The 19,403-nt window shown below is 43.2% G+C and overlaps 1 protein-coding gene across 6 annotated transcripts in view; it reads left to right on the forward strand.

Annotated features, from left to right (window-relative positions):
• LOC103180278 (opioid-binding protein/cell adhesion molecule homolog) overlaps positions 1-19,403 on the forward strand; it is a 546,144-nt gene that overhangs the window by 429,217 nt on the left and 97,524 nt on the right. For all 6 annotated transcript variants that reach the window (XM_042343963.1, XM_007896040.2, XM_042343961.1 and 3 more), the window contains one exon: positions 17,388-17,620. In XM_042343963.1, coding sequence (XP_042199897.1) covers positions 17,388-17,620 — 233 coding nt within the window. The remainder of the gene's footprint in view (positions 1-17,387; positions 17,621-19,403) is intronic.

A 19,403-nucleotide genomic window follows, 5' to 3' on the forward strand; every position in this document is an offset into this window, starting at 1 on the left:
CATTCCCACATAATAATAATCCTTGCATTTGATACAGAGCTTTTCACATCTTCTCGACGTCTCACAGCGCTTCACAGAATGGACTGTAAAGTGAATTGCCTGTACGTTTGTGGGCGAAACGCGGCAGCCAATTGTGCACAGCAGCGTCTGTCCCACAAACAGCCGTGGATTGAAATGACCAATTTTTTCTTATTGCTTTTTTTCTTACGTAGAGCAACTGTATCTAAACTTCCCTCTTAACTATACGTGTGTGTCTGTGCTCCTTTTAAAAGTAGGTTTTCATGTTATTACTGCTCCTGTCAAACGCTGCTAAGTGTACATAATCGTCCACTTAATAAAGGTCAGTGTACGTTTAACTCTCTCCCATTAGAAGAAAGCTCAAAATAGTCTGTGTACCATTCCCCGACTGGCTACAAGAGACTCTGAACACTCAGATACACTTCCTCTTGTAATTTGTGCAATTAATTATGCAGCCAATTCCAGCTTTGCATCGACGAAAACTGCAGTTAGGTTTATTAAAAATTCATATTTTGGGAGTTACGGCAGATATGAAGTTGGCTTTTGTCTTTGGCTCCAGTGATCTCTGCATATTTCTGGGTCATTTGGCAAAACCCATTCAGAAATGTTTCAATCCAGAAAGCCACAGGAAGGAACAGAGTTTCTAAAAACTTAGTGGAGTAATAATAATAATAATAATCTGCCAATCGACTAACAACCGGGCTCCTACTCACTGCCAAGTAAACAGAGGAGTGTGGAGTGAGGAAACTTGCCCAGTCTTTCGGGAATCGAACCCGGTTCCTCTCGCTTGCGAGGTCAGTGCTCGAAGCAATGCACGACAGGACTCCACATCTTGGAAGAAGAGCAGACGATTTTTTTATTTATAGCCCCTTATCTGATGCGTGCGTGCTGATTGTTCCGAAAACAATGCTGTAGCCTGAAATAAAACCGGAGAGCACTGGAGAGGCTAAGCAGTTTCTGATCGAACTGCTGTGCATTTTTCAGCACTTGATATGTTTGGCCATGCACGAGCTGTTTGAAGCTTTAATTCCCAGGGAAATGGCGGGTGTTACATTGATCCACATGTGCGAGCCGAGGTTTTAATTCGGAGCCAGACATCTTGCGAAGATTCTAACAAATTGGGACCTTTTTCCCTATAATCTGTGGTCGGTTAATTAGTGAGATTTGTCAAGTCTGGAAGAAGAAAGAAAAATAAAAGCGAAGGCGATCCTTGGATCAGATAATGTAAATGTGTGAACTAGAGTAAAGACAAGTACAAATTAAAGCTCTAATTATGGAAACTCATTGAATTACAGAGAGGCGGCCTACACGGTGACACAGACACTCCTGAAAATGACTAATTTTATTCGGTGAAGTCCATCATCTATGTCTCACTCCATCCAGCTCTCTCTGATAAGACAGGCGTAGACGTGAATGCTTTTCTTAAATTTATTAGGACTGGTGTATTCGAATGGCTGCAAGTGACGATGTAAACTATATTTTCGCCCACAACATATACGGTCAATTCACTTTACAGTGTATTCTGTGAAGCGCTTTGAGCCGTCTCAATGCTAAGACATGATAAGGCACTACATCAAATGCAAGGATTATTATTATTATTATCGTATAGTAATAACCTTTACATTTGACACAGCGCCTTCAAGACTTCTTGAAGCACTCCATAGGGTTTTTTGGAGGCAATCCGGAAGCCAATTTAACACAGCATTGTCCCACTAATGGCCATAAAACGAATGATCAATTTTATTGGAGGAATCGGTAGCTGGGAAGCTAGGAGAAACCGTTCTCTTTTTGAAGAGTGCCGTGGGATCTTGCGACATCCATCTGAACAACGCCTTTGGACATGAAAGGCGCCATACAAATATAACTTGTTGTTGCTTTGTTGTTGAACCAGCAGACAGGACCTCGGGTTAATGTATCATCCAAGGGACGGCACCTCCAACAACGCAGCACACCCATAGCGTCTGCTCAGACAATATGAGTTCAAAATCCCCAATGCGGGGCTTGAATCCACAACCTTCTGCCTCTGAGCCAGGCTGACACCTCATAAAGTATTGCGTTCAGTGCGGGTAAAGTTTTCTGGTGCCATCATTCAATGTGATAGCTGAATGGAGTGAGGCGCAGACTTCGAGCCAACGCCTGCGTTTGCAAACTAGGGCAATGCTGTGCTTTTGTTTTGTTTTCTTTCCAAGCTTCCGAACCACAGGAATTTAAAGCTGTTTCTGTTTCCAGCTTGTAACTGTGCCAGAAAGTTCCTGGATGCCAACCACAGTTACATGCTCACAACCCCTGACAGGTTATTTCTCCTACCGCTCCCTAGTCCTCGGAGCACATCATAAACCCACTTGTCTGAAATTGTCTGCCGTCTTCGTCACCAAATGATTCCAATGGTTTCCTTTTCCCTCTTTGACATGCAGGAGCCATTTTTGAAGTATTACAGAAAGCTGAGGGCTGTGCAATCCGAGATCATTGCAGTTCATTGAGGAGCAGTTTATTGATACTTAATGGAGTAATTGGCTCCATCTTTATTAGTTGCAATAAAATGTTGTAAAAGATTGGAAGTTTATGAAGGGGGAGACGGTTAAGTTGTATTTAATATGAATCGATTTCATAAACTAATGGTTTGAGTGACCATTTGAACGTGAGAGATAGTGGAGGAGCCAGAGCTGATTGGAAAGATGCACAGAGCTCGCTTCCTTCTTCAATCAGATCTCTTTCCTTTTCCATCGGAAAATATCGTACCTCAGGGATTCTCATCGCTTTATGTGCTAGGATCGTTCAGGTACCTGATTGCTACTCAGCACCATGAGACACACCCCACTGATTGCTTCAATTACGCATCCTGAAATTGACCAAGAAATGAACTGTTTGCCCAGCAGTAAGTAGGAGCCCGGTTGATGGTCGATTGGCAGATCGCTTTCCAGGGCTAATAATCCCTTCAAATAAATAAATTGGTCACTCAACCCACGACTGTTTGTGAGACACTGCTGCGTGCAATTGGCTGCCGCGTTTTAGCCACAAAATACACACACTACAGTGTATCCTGTGAAGCGCTTTGAGACGTTTCAATGACATGATAAAGGCGCTGTATCAAATGCACGGATTATTATTATTATTATTATTTACTCACCTCCGCCTGCGGAAAAATGATATCCCATGTGTCCATAGTCATAACCATTCGCTAAAGATGACAGTTGTACAAGACTTTCTGTTCTTAGTGTCACATTGTCAGCCTGACCCCATCGATAGTACTCTCACTTCTGAGTCAGAAGCTTGAGGGTTCAAGCCCCACATCGGGACTTTGAACTCACAGTCTTGGCTGACAATCCAACACAGTGTTGTGGGAGCACTGCATTATCAGAGGGACAGTCCTTCAGATGAGATGTTAAACGAATGTCACGTTTGCCTGTTCAGATGGATGTTAAAGATCCCAAGGCACGATTCAAAAAGGGAAGAGAGTTTCTCTCTCCCGGTGTCTTGGCCAACAATCTGCCAGATAAAATTGATCATTCAGTTCAAAGCTGTTTGTGTGACATTGTTGTGTGCAAATTGGCGTCCGTGTTTGCCCACTAATACACGGACAGTACCATAAAGCCCTGTGAAACTCTTTGAGGTGTCCTCCCGCCATTGCACTATTACCAAGTGCCGGGTTTATTATTGTTGTTATTCATCAGAGAAATGACAAATGTACTGAATGAGCTGAGTAGACATCAGGGACAATATGGAGAGCTGACCTTACATAACAGTAAGCAATTGGAAACCTGTTAATGGTGCAGAGATTACATAGAATGTATTAGTTTTGGGATTGAAGAATGAGGATTGTTGAGTCAGATGATCAAACTGGTCAAATGTTTTGATCTCTTCAATCCGAATTAATGGGAGAGGCTGAGAGTCAATCTCTGCAGACTGAGCTGAGTAGCTCACACGATTGACAAAAGCATTGTTATATCCAAGGCAATTAAATATCAGGGAACTGGAATCAATAGCAATCCTCCAGATCCACAGCGAGGAGTTAAACCTGAATCCGAACCCACCCACAACATGGTGAATTGTAGACTACAGATGTTTATTGATATTCAGATGAAAAGGAAAAGTTATAAAGGTAACTAATGATCTGGACAGTCAGGGATTTGAACCCGAGCTGGGGGTTGGGATCAGGAAGGGCGGGAGGCAGGTGGGGTTAGGGGTAGGAGGTTGATTGAAGGCTCGGTCGAAGAGGAAGACATGCTTTGAAGGAGACCAGGGAGGGAGCGAGGCGAAGGGACTGTCGGATGGAGTTCCAAAGGACGGGGGCAAAAAAAGGTTAGCAGGAGGCGTGCAGGAATCCAACGTGAGTTTGAATTTCTTTCTTAATTCTTTCGGGCTGAAGAGAGCTGGTTATTTGAACACGCAGATACGCTAACGGTGCTGTCAGAACAGAATTGATTTCCAGGAAAGCACCACCGGAGTTGCTTTGCGCAGCTCAGCACTGCTGTTGCACTTAATTGGAAATTCTCAATACTCAATGCCCCGTTCCTTCTGGCAAAGCCGACTGTGTAGTCAGTGTAGCGACAGGTGAAGCAATTTCTCCCCTTATTTCTTTGATTATGTTAAGCTGTGCTCTCTGCTGTTTAAATCCCCACTGTGCCCCAGATTGCCAACGCCATCGCCATAACAAAGGATTCACAACGAGTGTCTGAAACTGATTTAATCTGATAATGAGCGTTTTTTTCAACACGGCCGATTTCAAATGGAAAACATCAACACTCATTGAGCGTTACTGGGATTTATACCCCGTCGGGAGATATCTGCTGTTATTTCTTCTGTGTCTTGTGCTCTTTGGCCTCTCTGCTTCTTTCAGTTTATTGGTTTCTTCTTTGACATTTTTGTTTTGGCCTGGTTTGAAAATGTACCATTTCAATTACCCACATTTCCTTTTTCTCTCTCTCTCTCTCTCTCTCTCTCTGCCTTGTACTGTTTGTCCTTTTCAGTATCACTATTGTGGTTTGATTGCACAAAATGGAAGTCACTTATTCGGAAACAAGGGAAGAGAATGAAAGGGCAGCATTAATTCCTTTCAATTCCTCACTGTCCCACAGCATCAGGTCCCGAACAGCATTAAAGACTTGTTTCGACACCACTTATGCCGGCAGTGGTGCCCTCTTAAACGGCTATTTTTTTCACTTACATGACGATTTCGGTAAAGAATCAATGGAATTTTCGTAAATAAGGTTAATGCAAATACCTGTAAGTAAATGGCTCAGGAATTTTAAGAATAAGAATAAGAATAATCCTGGCTTTTGATATAGCGCCTCATCACGTCATTGAGACGTCTCAAAGCGCTTCACAGAATATGCTGTCAAGTGAGATGTCTGTACATTTTGTGGGCGAATCGCGGCAGCCGATTGCACACGGCAGCGTCCCCACAAACAGTGGCCAAATTATAATTATTCTCAGTATACGTCTTACTCTTTTTTAAAAGTATGAAAATACAAGTGAATATACGGTTGAACAATTTTAATCACAGAATAACTATTGTGCACTCATGATCGCCTCTGTCGACAAACTGCCTAATCTCAAATAGTCCCTGACATGTCGACATAAGTGGGTAGGGCTGTATTAATACTTCCCCCCCAGGAAGATAGTCCTGCTCATTGTAATGTGTTCACTCTATCACCGTTCTACCTACCATTTAATAAAAAAAAGCAATTAGCAAGTGTTACTGGTACATCGTTATCTGATCGTTCATCTCCTCACTTCCCGTGCCACAGCTCCAAATCACTTCATCTCCCCTCGTGTCCTTTCCTTTCACATTTAACACAAATACTCAGCGACAACAGAGAAAAATTACAGTCAGAATAAGATAAGGGCTTTCTTTACCAGGTCCAAACACTTCCCAAGTAATTACTGTCAAGTGACTCCTTTTGTAGGCAAATGTGGCAGCTATTTGCACGTAGCAAGGTCCCGCGTCCAGCCTTGAGGTAAATGGCTATTTAATGCGTACCATGAGCGGTGGCCAACCTTTTTGGTCGGCCAACAAAATAAATGCGCCTGATTGAACGTCGCTTGATTCATCAAGAAAAACCTGGAAATGGAAACCCACTACTGATAGACCATGGACTTATCCGGACCATGGACAAGGTTGCATTTATATATTTAACACCCCTCGCACAGGGGGGGGGTAGCATCCCAGAAATGCTTCTCATTTTCTATTGTACCACAGGTCATTAAAAACTAGCTGTGCAGGCAGACCGGGAGCTGAGCTCAACATCTGATCTGAAGGACGGCACCTCTGACGAGGCAGTGTTCCCTCCAGCATTGCACTGGAGTGTTAACGTGACCTGTGCGCTCACAGCTCAACTCTCATCATTCTGACACAGAGGCCTGAGCATCAGTGAGGCAAACTGAGGGGGGGGGGTGGGGGGAGAAATTCTACCGGGAATAAGATTTACTCTCTTTACGTAGCATTTTCGGAGCAACTGGAAAATTGTCAAATCGTTAAATTCTGTCTCAACTTTGAAGTTGTTATTTTTTCTGTAGTTTTTAAAGAAAACTCAGAGGAAACTGGTTTCAAAATTATGTCTTGCAGTTCAAGAATTTGACAAATTCTAAAATGCTGCACAAATCAGGCAAACCTCCAGCCAAGTAGAACATTCATTCTCGTTGGTCATTTTTTTTAAACAGAAATAAAAAAGAAAATGGATCCTTCGCTAAACATATATTTATTTGCCTCTGACGATCATTGACGAATTCGACTGTCTGTGGAATATCTGCTCCCATAAGCGATAGAGATGTTGGAATAATTCATTTAGCAAAAAACATTTTCTGTGAACTAATGGGTACATAATTAGCCCGAGATGTCCTTTCCCATCTGTATTCGGCTGTGTTTTTTTGCACGTCATAAAAAGGATTTAGTCTTGCGATTCCCTTTATGTCCATTCTGGTAGTGAGCGTTGGTACGGTACATTCCTTGGCTTCCTTGGTGATCAGGGTGTGGTTTATGCGGATGATTCCCGGAGTGAGTGATTCTTAAGATCGAATGAAAAAGGCAGTTCACCTGCCTCCAAAACCTCCGAAGTTTCTGGAACATTCTGCATTCTCAAATGACAACAGTGACAGATATCAATAGTTTTTTCTTTTGTCCGATATTAATATTTTCCAATGATGATTCCATTTTATTTTACCCTGTCACCTTCAGAGCCTTTGACTTTCCTTTTTCGTTCAATCCGCGGCTGTTTGTGGGACACTGCTGGTGCGCAATCGGCTGCCGCATTTCGCTCACAAAACACACAGTCACCGCACTATAGCATATTCTGTGAAGCGCTTTGAGACGACTCGAAGATGCGATAAGGCGCTATATAAAAATGCAATGACTGTTAAGGGTTATTATCATTATTCCGCCGCCTCCCGCCCCCATACTGTATTAATGGTTTCCAGAGTAAAATGACTTGGTAGAAATATGTACCATTGAGAGCTGGATAACAGCAGGTTTACAGTACTAAATTACAGCAATGTCAGCTCTAGAGTGCTGCTGCTAGTTATTATTTGCACTTAATTTATACTTAAAAAGGCCACGGCTCCTTTCTGGGCAGCTTTTAGTTCGCAAGTTGATTGCAGAGAGAAAGTGAGCAGCACTTTGAGCAGCGAGAGCCCAGAAGCAAATGGCAGCCACGTATAGATAGCTCTCTCTCCCTGCTACACCTACTCAGTGGAACGTACGCATGTATTCCGAGTTGATAGCACACGTAGAGACATTCTGTTATACAAGGCAAACAGCTAGCAGGCTGCAGAGAACCATGATCAAGGAGGCTGCGGTGCAGAGAGAGAGGCAGGTGGCTCGGGATAGGGGAAATAAGCTGCAGAAGAATGTAAGGAGAGAGGCAGACAACTTGCCCCAGGCACAGAGTGGAGTGGACAGTGAGGTGTAAATTGGTGCCACTTCTGCGCCTAGAAGGTGGAAGATCTGGAAAGTTATCGCTCATAATGGGGCAGTAATAACACAGAGAGAGAGAGAGTCATAGAACCACAGAATCCTGCATAAAAAAAGGAGGCCATTCAGCCCTTCGTGTCTGTGCTGGCCCTTTGAAAAGAGCTATCCAATTAGTCCCACTCCCCTGCTTTTTCCCCAAAGCCCTCTGATTTTTTTTCTTTTCACATATCTTTCAATTTCTTTTTGGAAAGTTATTATTGAATCTGCTTCCACCACCTTCCAGACATCTCAAAACGCTTCGCAGGATATACGGCAGTGATTGTATTTTGTAGGCGAGTGCAGCATTGGGGTGTCAGTCTAGACTGTGATATCAAAGCCAACAGTCCTGCAGACAAAACCGGTCACTCACCTCCTGGCTGTTACATAGCTGCGCGCAAATTGGCTGCCTCATTCACCCACAAAATATACAATAATAATACTCCTTGCATTTGAGACATCTTCGAGCTGTCTCAAAGCGATTCACAGAGCATACTGTGGATTGACTGTATATTTTGTGGGTGAACCAATTAGCACACTGCACAGTAACTGCTTTAAAGCAGTTAGAGTTGTCTCGTTGACAACGATAAAGCACTATATTAACTGCATGGGTTACTACTAAATTATAAAATGCTCTTTGAAAGGACGGTGTATGAAATTTCAAAAATGTTCCTAAAGAAATCCAATTGCTTCTCCCAAAGTTTGTTTTAAAGAAGCTGAACTTCATTCAGCCTTTTACTGCTGGCCCCGAAGAATAATTAACACGCCTTATTACAGATATTATTCCTTCATAAAATATTAATATCATTGTTCTTCAGAGTATGTCATTACTAGCAAACCCCTCAGAAATTGCTGGCACTTTGATCTGTAGATTAATACACAGAGCCTCATTTCATCTGAAATTGGATTTAGTTTTTAACTTAAACCAGCACTGTTCTGAGCAAAACATCTTATGAATTTTTTTTTTATCTGGCGATTGTTATGAGTTCATTGCCTGAAAGTTTGGTAGAAGCACATTTGATCGTAGCTTTCACAATGGAATTGGATGGGTATTTGTAAAGGAAAAAAAATGTCAGGGATATGGGGTAAGAGAAGGGCTAAGTGGTAGCTCTTTCAAAGTGCCGGGCACAGGCACGATGGGCCGAATGGCCTCCTTCTGTGCTATAAGCTACTATAAATTTCTTGTCGAGTTGATAAGTGAGCAGAGTGCTACCATGACTTGCTCACTCCATTGATTGCCGCAAAAGTAATTTAAAGTTCAGTGGGTTTGTGTTCTATTACGGGGAATGCTGATTCACCCAGTAACCCAAGGGACCATCTGAATAGTATCTGATCATTGTGTATCGACATTTTCCAATGTTTCCTCTGGTTTGGAAAAACGACATGAGGTCCAGCCCCTCTCCTGACCCGACTAGCGTACCCCACACTCCTCTACTTGCCCCTTCCTTCAGCTGACTCTGGCATTCTGCGTGACCCTTGTTCCCTCTGCTCCATCATCAGAAGATGTGCTTCCAACTCCTACACCTGAAATCTGTGGAACTCTGCCGTGTGAACATGTGAGCGCTGTGTGACTGAGTGCCAGCGGGTTGCCTGAGCTCAGGAGGCTTGGCAGCCAAACTCCAAGCAATCCACACCTGATGTGCACACAGTGAGATAGGCTGGCACCACAGGAGCCTTAGCTCAGGTTGACAGAAAGGTTTTCGGAGTCTAGATTCGCAGACGTGATAAGGCGCTATATCAAATGCAAGGATTATTATTATTAGTAGTAGTACCATCATTTACGTCGATGTCAAGCCTTCATCATAAACACATACATTGAATTGTTTTCCATTGCGAGGAGAGCTTGTTCAAATGACCTGTTGTCACTGTGCTGGGAAGTTTCTAAGAGGCGTCATCGACAAATTTAACAGTGTTGGCTTGGCTGAACTGGAACGTCTTTTGGACTCTGAGACAGAAGGTTGTGGGTTCGAACCCCGCGTCAGAATTTGCCCTCCTAGGTTCGGCTCCCAATGCTTACAGCTGAGCCATGCCTCAGTCTGATTTGTGATAGAAAAAGAACATAAGAATTTTCTGGGTGAAAGAAGTCCAAGGTCCATCCACTTTGCCTTCCACCATCGGGGCAGTTGCTTGACATATCTTGTCCCGAACAATACACTGTATCCTGAGATGTGACTTTCCCACAGAAATCTATATGATTCGTTCTTGAAACAAACAGGGCTGAGCCAAGAGAGGGCAGAGCTTAAGCTATGCATTTTGCCTACAAATTACACAGTCAATTCACTTTACGGTATACTCTGTGAAGCGCTTTGAGACGTCTCAAAGACATGAAAAGGTGCTACATCAAGGACAAGGATTGTTTTTATTGCTGCACAGCAGGATGTTGGGAAGCCCTCTACTCGATAAATCATAGAAAAAGTACCTCTAATCTCAAGACCTCTTCCATTGTACAGTGATTTGTTCGGTGGTGAAATGAACACAGCTTTACATTGCAGACGTGGCCTTTGAGCTCAGTTGTGACCTGGATTAAATGAAACAATGTGCGATTTAGGACGTTTCGACCCACCACCTGGGAGCTGCCGCTTTATGGCGTTGGCCTTTGACCGTTAGCCACGTAAGCCACTTGACCTCGGAGCGCTTTCCTAAATCAAACAGATTGGGTCAATCATTGTATTATATTAATAGCTGCTGAGTGATAGCGTGGCTGGTGCAAATGAAGGGAGCCTCACTGACTGGCTTCTCTCATCCATAATTAAAAAGGTCAATGCAGGTGGACTTGGTGAAGTTCTGCTTCCAGTGCCTGTCATCTTGCGCTGTTTAACAAGCTTCCATTCTTGCAATGAGCCTTGCAGTGATTACACGGTAGGCAAGTTTCCTTACTCCACACGCCTCTGTTGACCCAGCTGTAAGTAGGATCCCGGTTGTTAGTCGATTGGCGGATCACTTTCCAGTCGGTAAAAATCCTTTAGAAAAAGAGTAATAATAATAAATTGGTCACTTCAATCCATAGCTGTTTGTGGGGACGCTGCTGTGCGCAATTGGCTGCCATGTTTCGCCCACAAAATACACAGTCAATTCACTTCACAGTATATTCCATGAAGAGTTTTGAGACATCTCAACGAAGTGATCAGGCGCAATATCAAGTGTAAGGATTATTATTTTTATTATGTCTGCCCCTATTGAAGCAAGATTTGAGATTAACTACTGAACCACAGTCCTTTTTTTGACAGCTGCNTTTTTCGTTCCATTCAAAATTCCGAAGTCACTTCATCATCAATCCTATAAACCAGTCTTAAAGAAATATATATGTATTTCTTTTCCCCCAGTTGTTACAGTTTAATCAATCAGTGGAGATTTCAGCACACCGAGCCACAGATAAGGCTCTCATCGTCAACCACTGTTCCTTTTGTCAGTAGTAGAATAGTTCGCGTGATGCACTGTGTGAGAAAAACAGGAGAATGGAACAAATTGGGAACAGTAGCGTTCCTTTAATAGCTGGGAAAATTGCATTCACTATTCAAAATATAGTCTAATTATCAGGCAGAAATCAAAATTCATTTCGATAGAGATAAAGGATGAACAGGCTAATGTGCAAGAGCCCTGATGAAATGTGGATCCAAATTTGTATTTTAATGGAAGCAGCATTATTTAATCTCCCTTGGGCTTTTCCATTGTACATTACACATTTTTTTTTATTAAAACTGATATTGTCAGCTGTTTGCGAGCATTAAATTGCCGAATGTCTGCAGCGGGGATGATAAGCAATAGATCAGAGCTAAAGGAGGCAGCGATTTCTCTTATTAATGGGTTTAAATGGGGGGTTGTTGTTGATGATTTATCTGTACGTACAGTAATAGCATGACGAGGCCATCAATGGCCACTGGTGTTCATTACCCAACTTGAGCACTGTCAAATAGGGCTGCTTAATGGTCCCCCACAGCTAGAGGTGACCACGTTCAACTCCCTTAAATGGCTCCGTTGCTAAGCTTACCATCGCAGTGTGTGGAATACCTTGTTGCTTTTAATGAGAAGCATTTAAAAATGGAAGACACTCACTGACGCTGGGAAATATCAGCACCGGTAGGGAATGGAGCAATCTGTCAGGCTCACAAAGCCTATTGCATTCAGGAGCAGCCGATATTCTGACTCCCGCACTCTGTGTAGTAAATGTGCGGACTTTTGTATTCCTGCGCTCTATTGGCTGCCGCCGTGGCCCCCAAAACATACAGTCACTTCACAGTGTATCCAGTGAAGCGCTTTGAGATGGCTCAACGATGTGATAAGGCTCTGTACGAAATGCAAGGATTACTGCCCTGGTGACTCTTGCTCTGTGCCCTCTCTTCGGCCCTTGACATCTGGGCTGAATTGGGGCGCCCGGTGCATGTGGTGATTAGGATGAATTTTGCATGGGGCGGGAGAGAGAGAGAGAGCGAGAGCGCGAGCTCTGTTTAGCTTTTGAGCCGAACAATTGCAGTCATGCGGTTGGCAGCAGCCGCTCTGGTTTATTTACCCTCTGCCTGACTGCTCGTCCATCTGCGGCTTGACTTCCACCCGATCAACGGAATGCTTTCGCGTGCAGCTGCCTGCCGACGAATTCGGCCAACGACCTCGCCGTAAGAGTTAAGCATTCCCTTTGGAGTGGACTCAAAAGGACGGGGAAGAGGCTAGACGATGTGTTTCATTGTCCCCCAGTGTTGCGTCAGCCGGGCTCGGTCAGTGACGCTCCCTCCGCCGAGTCAGAAGGTTGTGGGTTCAGAAGTCCCACGTCAGGATGTCGAGCTCACATTATCGGCTGACGTTCCAACGCAGTGCTTGAGGGGAGTGCCCTGCATTGCTGGAGGTGCCGCTAATTGATTGCTGTCCTTGGGATGATTCGTGAAACCGAGGTTCTATCTGCCGGTTACGGGCGGACTTTAAAGTCATGGCTCTGCATTAAAAGGGAAGGGAGTGTTTCCTGGTGTCTTCCTCAGCAGTGCCTCCTGATAAATTGCTTGTTCAATTTACACCTGTTTAAGTGTGAAACCGAGCAGTGTGCAAATTAGCTGACACCGTTGCCCACGAGCACACTTTGCTTCACACCGAAGGTGTTATGGACACTTTATCAAATGCAAGCGCGGTTAATTAGCACTGACTTTGCAGTGGAGAGAGTGTGTGGCTTTAAGATACGGTCCCTCAAAGAAATGTGATAAGTTGGTTAGAAAAAACAAATGGCCAATTCGGTGACGGACTGGACTACAGGCCAGGATGAGATACATTTGGCTTTGATGCTCCCCATGGCTCACACGTTAAGAGTGGTTCTTCAAGCCAAGTATCAGAGAGCAGGATGTTTGCAGAGCTGGACAACTCGGGGGAATTAGTGGCTTCAGACGATGAAGGGGAGGAGAGAAAATTGACAAGGATAGAAATTGGAGGATTATAAAAGTTACTTTTAAAACATTGCAAATCCTCATTTGCATTGTGAAGGCACAATCGGTTTTCTAAACCTTTACAAAAAAAAGTAATAATAATTTTATCACGTCGTTAAGACGTCTCAACACTCTTCATGGAATATATTGCAAAGTGAATTGACTGTATATTTTGTGGGTGAAATGCTCAGAGTCCCAGAAACAGTTGCGGATTGAGTGACCAATTATTCTTTTTCCTTTTTTTGGAGGAATTATTATCACCGGAAAAACCATCTGCAGCTGATTTTTTTTTTAAAAATTAAAAATTATTTGGTTTATTAAATGTATCTACATTTAGACTATTATCAGTATTTTTTGGTTGAATTCCTAATTTTATATAATTTTTTTTTAGAATTCGCATGTTTTCCACTTTGGTTTGCAATGCGACGCGACAGGATCATGAGAGTTAGGCGAGGCAGACTCATGATAGTGAATGAGGTTGAGTATATTGAGAGCAGACATCTCGCCGTCTGGTTTGTAGATGCTTGGAAATAATGATAGAGGCTGAGTTAAAGAGGATAGATATTCCAGTTGCTCGTTCTCTTAATAAATGGGTCTACATTACAATCACAGCGATAACAGTTCTGTTAAGTGACGGAATGAGAAGTACATTTCCCTTTGTAATGTAAAAACGTTATCATTTCCCATCCACGGTGAAACGCGATCTAACCCTTTCAGAACAATGTGAGTTTGCATTCCGGCTGCATCGTGCGTTAACTGATAAAATCATAGGATGTTATTGCAGAGCAATAGGTAGATTGGATTTGAGTAATAGACAACTGGAGCCCTTCGCTCTGGAAATTATGTGAGGCTGATCTGGTGAATATTTAAGAGCAGTAACTCACAGCGCTCTCATCTGTGGGTTTAAGCCCCATATCACGGGACATAGGAGTCCCTTAGTGTTCTTGTTAGAGCGCTCGCCTCACATGTGAGGGAACCCAGGTTTGATTCCCATAGGCACGGTTCCTTACTCCACACGCCTCGGTAATTAATAGCTTTGATTGGAACTCCTGACAGAGGAAGCTAAATGTCACTCGTTCCAGACCCGCCTGCTGTCCAGTAAAATCCAAAACCCGGGCAAAATCAGACCATCCGCCCCAAAAGTCTCCACTGGATTCTTTCTCCTCTCTTCCCTCTGCTGTGCGCAACTGAAGACTTTCCTCTTCCACCGTGGCTACGGTCACCTCCCCTCTCTCCCAACGTGAAACCACGTGCTAGTCAAGTGCTAGCCGCAGCGAAGAGCACCGTATAACTAACTGCAAGTTGCTGCTGCTGCTGCTGCTGTTGTTGATGTTTCCAAATGGGAGAAAAGAAAGATTCCCATTAAACATTTCCCCACCGCCGAGGAAAAAAATGGAGGCAGATTCCAGCTGTCAAGAATTAGGCTTCCTATCATTACTCACTTCTCTCGCTCTGCTAATTACTGCGAACATTCTCCTCCGCTTCCGTATTCCTGTGCGTTTCCATGACAATCTTTTTTTTTCCCCCCTCTCTTTCTCTCTCTCTCTCTCCCCCTTGCCAAGAGTTTGAGGTAAGCCACATTATCTTGGATTAGCAGTTCCTGCTGCAAGCCTCCCTCCCAATGGCATCTGTCTCGGTGCCTAATTGAGAATGACATCCGAAGGGTAACTCCACACAGGAAACGCACACGCACGATAAAACAACACTTGTAAATAATTCTCTGATGGAAAATGAACGGGAGGGACCACTCATCGCAAACACAATGCCCGGCCACAGCAATAAGGAACGGACGGGAACTCGATTACACTCATTAAAATAAATGAACCAAACACAGCGAGCAAAATAATGACAAGGATTTACTAGCGCAGTCGAGCTTCACTTAAAAAGAAACAGGCAAACGGCATCGTGCCTTTTCCTTCCGGCCTTCTTTGATACAACCGGGCACTAAATGCCGTCGATTGGGAGATTGATTTCAATCTGACTTGTGATGTCCTGTAGGGTATTGGTTAGAGCACTCGCCTCGTAAATAACAATAATAATCCTTGCATTTGATACAGTGCTTTTCACGTCTTCTCGACGTCTCAAAGCGCTTCACAGGATATACTGGAATGCTGGAATACAGGAATGCTTTAAGGAACGGCCGCCAATTGGGCACAGCAGAGTCCCACAAACAGTCCTGGATTGAAAATGACCAATTTTATTATTGTTTTGTCTTTTGGAGGGATTATTATTATTAGGCTGTGTGTGGAGTAAGGAAACTTGCCCAAGGTTTCGCCCCCTGCCTGGAATTGAACCCAGGTGTTTCGTTTGCAAGAAGCGAGAGGACCCGGGTTCGATTCCCCGGGTGGGGACGAAACCGTAGGCAATTCTCCTTACTCCACACGACTCTGTTTACATAGCAGTACAATACAAAATTACATTTGAATAGCGCCTTTCACATCGGAGCCAGACTCACAAAGCAATTTCACAGCATCCTCTCAAGAGGACCATTTGGTGTGACCCTGAAGTGGGAGTAATTTTGTTTGGGTAAAGTTGAATCTCTGCATGATTCTGCGTTTTCTTGATTTTTAATATTGTTTTTCCGGGGCATGAGCTGGCTCGAGAGGCTGAAATCCACCTGGTTAAATAAATAAGATAAGGAATGCTTTAAGGAACGCTGCAGATCTCAGCCCTGTCTTTCTGTAACTAGACTTGACAGGGAGAGGCTGCGCAATTCTGTGGTTTTATTCATGAATTGCATCAAATTAATCAAAATAAAGATCATTTTGGTGAGGAAATGGCAGAGAGAGCAAGTCCTGTAAAACAGGACCTCGCTGCTGCTGTATGTTAAGGTAAAAATAGCATAATAAGTGAAACCTAATAATAATTATTATTACTATTACAATAATCCTTGCATTTGATATATGGCCTTATCACGTCATTGAGACGTCTCAAAGCGCTTCACAGAATGTACAGTAAAGTGAATTGATTGTGTATTTTGTGAGCAAAACATGATGTAGTGGTGATGGCTGGTATTTTTAGCAGTAAAAATGTACTAAGCAGCTTAAGGAAGCAGCTTATAATGCGGTAATGCCTGATGACTTTAGGGATATCAGTGAGGTTGGAATTGTGTTTGTGCATGGATGCCAAAGGAAAATGAACTGCTCATTGGTATTACATGAGATAATTGCTCCGCACAAGGCAGACTGAATGGAATTGTGGGTTTGTTCTGGGACGTGGCTTTAATGGAAGAACAGAAAATGAAATTAGCCTTGAGTTTTTTTTCTCCCCCGACAGAATATCAGTCATTGTTGGGTGATGTTTTACAATTGGAACGGAAGAAATGTGGTGCGATTTTCCTGCTTGTCAACCAGGATTGTTGTTGATGATGGTGATAATAATAATAATAATAATAATAATAATAATAATAATAATAATAATAATAATAATAATAAAAGTGTTTTACAAACTGATACTGATTAAAAATGAAATGATGGTCCTTCATGTAATTTATAACAATAATCCTTGCATTTGATGTAGCGCCTCATCACGTCATCGAACTGTCTTCAAAACGCTTCACAAACATCACTGTCAATTATTCTGTAAGTGGCTGTGCATTTTGTGGGCGAACACAGCAGCCAATTTGCACAGAGCAATGTACCACAAACAGCCGTGAAGTGAATGATCAATTCTATCTTCCGGGATTGTCGGTCAGGACAAACATGGAGAAACTATTATGTCAGTTAATCTGTGAAGCGCTTTGAATCGTCTCTACGACGGGCGAAGGCACTATATTAATATTATTATTATGAATTATCATTATTAAACTCCCTTTCTCTGTGCCATGGGATTCGTCACGGAAGTGTGTCAGACTCGGCTACACAAATATATGCGTATAAAATATACATAGAGTCAGTATTGTTTTGATGGTTTAATATCCTGATAGTTCAAGCGCGCCCGGACGCTAGCCTGCGTGAAGGGCGCTATATAAATGCAAGCTGTTGTTGTTGTCGTCTGACGGGCTGCTTCTCTTCCTCTCGTTTCAGGTGTGCCATCGACAGCGGAGTGACGAGGGTGGCCTGGTTGAATCGCTCCAGCATTCTCTACGCAGGGAAAGATAAGTGGGCGACCGATCCGCGAGTGGTGCTTTTGACCAACAGCAAAACCGAGTACAGCATCGAGATACAGGGCGTGGACGTGTATGATGAGGGTGCTTACACATGCTCGGTCCAAACACACAATCACCCTAAGACATCTCAGGTGCATGTGATAGTACAAGGTATGGACACTGTGGGCTGACCATCTGCATGCCTGTGTGAGTTGCATATAGAGAAAGAAGAGCTATAAAGTTTCTCGGAACCCAAAACTTTTCTCCTAAAGAACTAACGGCAGCAAAGGCCCCCGTCCATTAAAAGACGCGGCAGATAACATAAATCATCTGACACGCGCAGCGTGTGCCTGTTTTACCTTAAAACGTAACACTGGTTGGAAGTTCTTAAAGTCAGATTTTAGAAATCATTTTTCTGCAGTTCTTTAAAACAAACTGTCTTCCAAATCAGGACTGAATTGAAGATTTTTTCCACCTCTCTGAATCCTCTTGAGTTTTAAACCAACATTGTCTTACAGACTAAGACTAGGTAGGGTTTCAGGTTTCTGCGAGCAGTGTTAATCCTTAAGGAATAGCCACACACCTCATCCCAAGTCCATGACACAGCTTGAGAATAGTGTTATTCTGAAAAAAAAAGGGAAAATAGATATAAATTTGCCATGTTGTCATATGCTATTTAACACAAAGAACCTGTTATGAAATCCGCAGATAAAACGAACATAAAACTGAATGATAAACATAATTTAATACATCTTCGCAGCTGGATTCTCCCCATGAATTTAATATTGTCCTCTTAAGATGCTCGTGGTCTAAGATTTAAACAGATATGAAGTTGAACCAATCAGTGACCTAAAAAAGGACCTCAGGGTCCTTGCCTTAAGGCCATCGCCTTGAACACCCAGATTGGATGTGGTTTACATCTAATACCTGGTTGGTTGCTTTCCTGGGCATTGACCAAACCCAAACACTTTCTAAAATATTTAGAGAGATGTGGGGGTGGGGGCTGGGGGGTGGGGGTGGTGAGGAAGGCTAGCTCCAAGGTGCCATGTCAGAATTGAGCCAGTCCTCTGTGATAGTCTCCTGTCCGGTTCCTGAGCCAGGCGAGTCCAAAATACTCCAGGGCACAGCTACTGGGGCAAAGACTTATCCCACTCAGCTCCTGTTAATCCTGCAAACCAAAGCCCCAACAACAACAACAACAACAAGATTCCATTTATAGAGCGCCTTTCACGTCGGGAGGACGTCCCAACGGGTAGGGTGGTCTTTGCTGGACAAGCAGCGGGAACACTTGCCAGACAGCTTTAGAGGGGATGAACCAGTAAAGTGAATTACAGTAATATGGTTGTGTGAGTGTGTGGGTGGGGGGGAGGGGGTGGGGGGGGGGAGGCAGAATGCAAGGAAATCTTGGTCCCCTGATAGCTGAAGTTAATAAAAAATTTACAACCCACTTAAAGCAAAGACTAGAGCGAATCGCTGTAAGATTTCAGAACATGACAAGGAGAGTAATTATTTAATAAAATAGTATCTAATCTTGGTTTAATCTTGAAACACCCAACGATTATTGATTCAGACGCAAGGTAAAATGAGCTATCTGTACTTTTTGTACAGGTGACATTATATGAACATCTGTAACATTGGCAATTAACATTATTAGTAGTAGTATTAATTGGCACACACTGAGCACAGGACTCATTTGCTAGTCACCGAGACATCGTCTACACAAGACAATTCCAGCTCTACAACTAATCATGACCATTATTGTACTTTAATGGACATAAAAACCATAAGAATTTCCAAGGTCCGTCCAGTTCGTCTTCCAGCATCCTGGCAGTCGCGTGCACATTTCTAAATATATTTTTTTATATAAGTTATATTTTTTTTGCATTCTTTTTTTTTAAAAGAAACGATTGGGTGACGGTCGAGCCGAGCATGACTGGCTGAAAATTTCACTGCT

Source organism: Callorhinchus milii, unplaced genomic scaffold (assembly GCF_018977255.1).
Source record: "Callorhinchus milii isolate IMCB2004 unplaced genomic scaffold, IMCB_Cmil_1.0 Scaffold25, whole genome shotgun sequence".
NCBI classification, from domain to species: Eukaryota; Metazoa; Chordata; class Chondrichthyes; order Chimaeriformes; family Callorhinchidae; genus Callorhinchus; species Callorhinchus milii.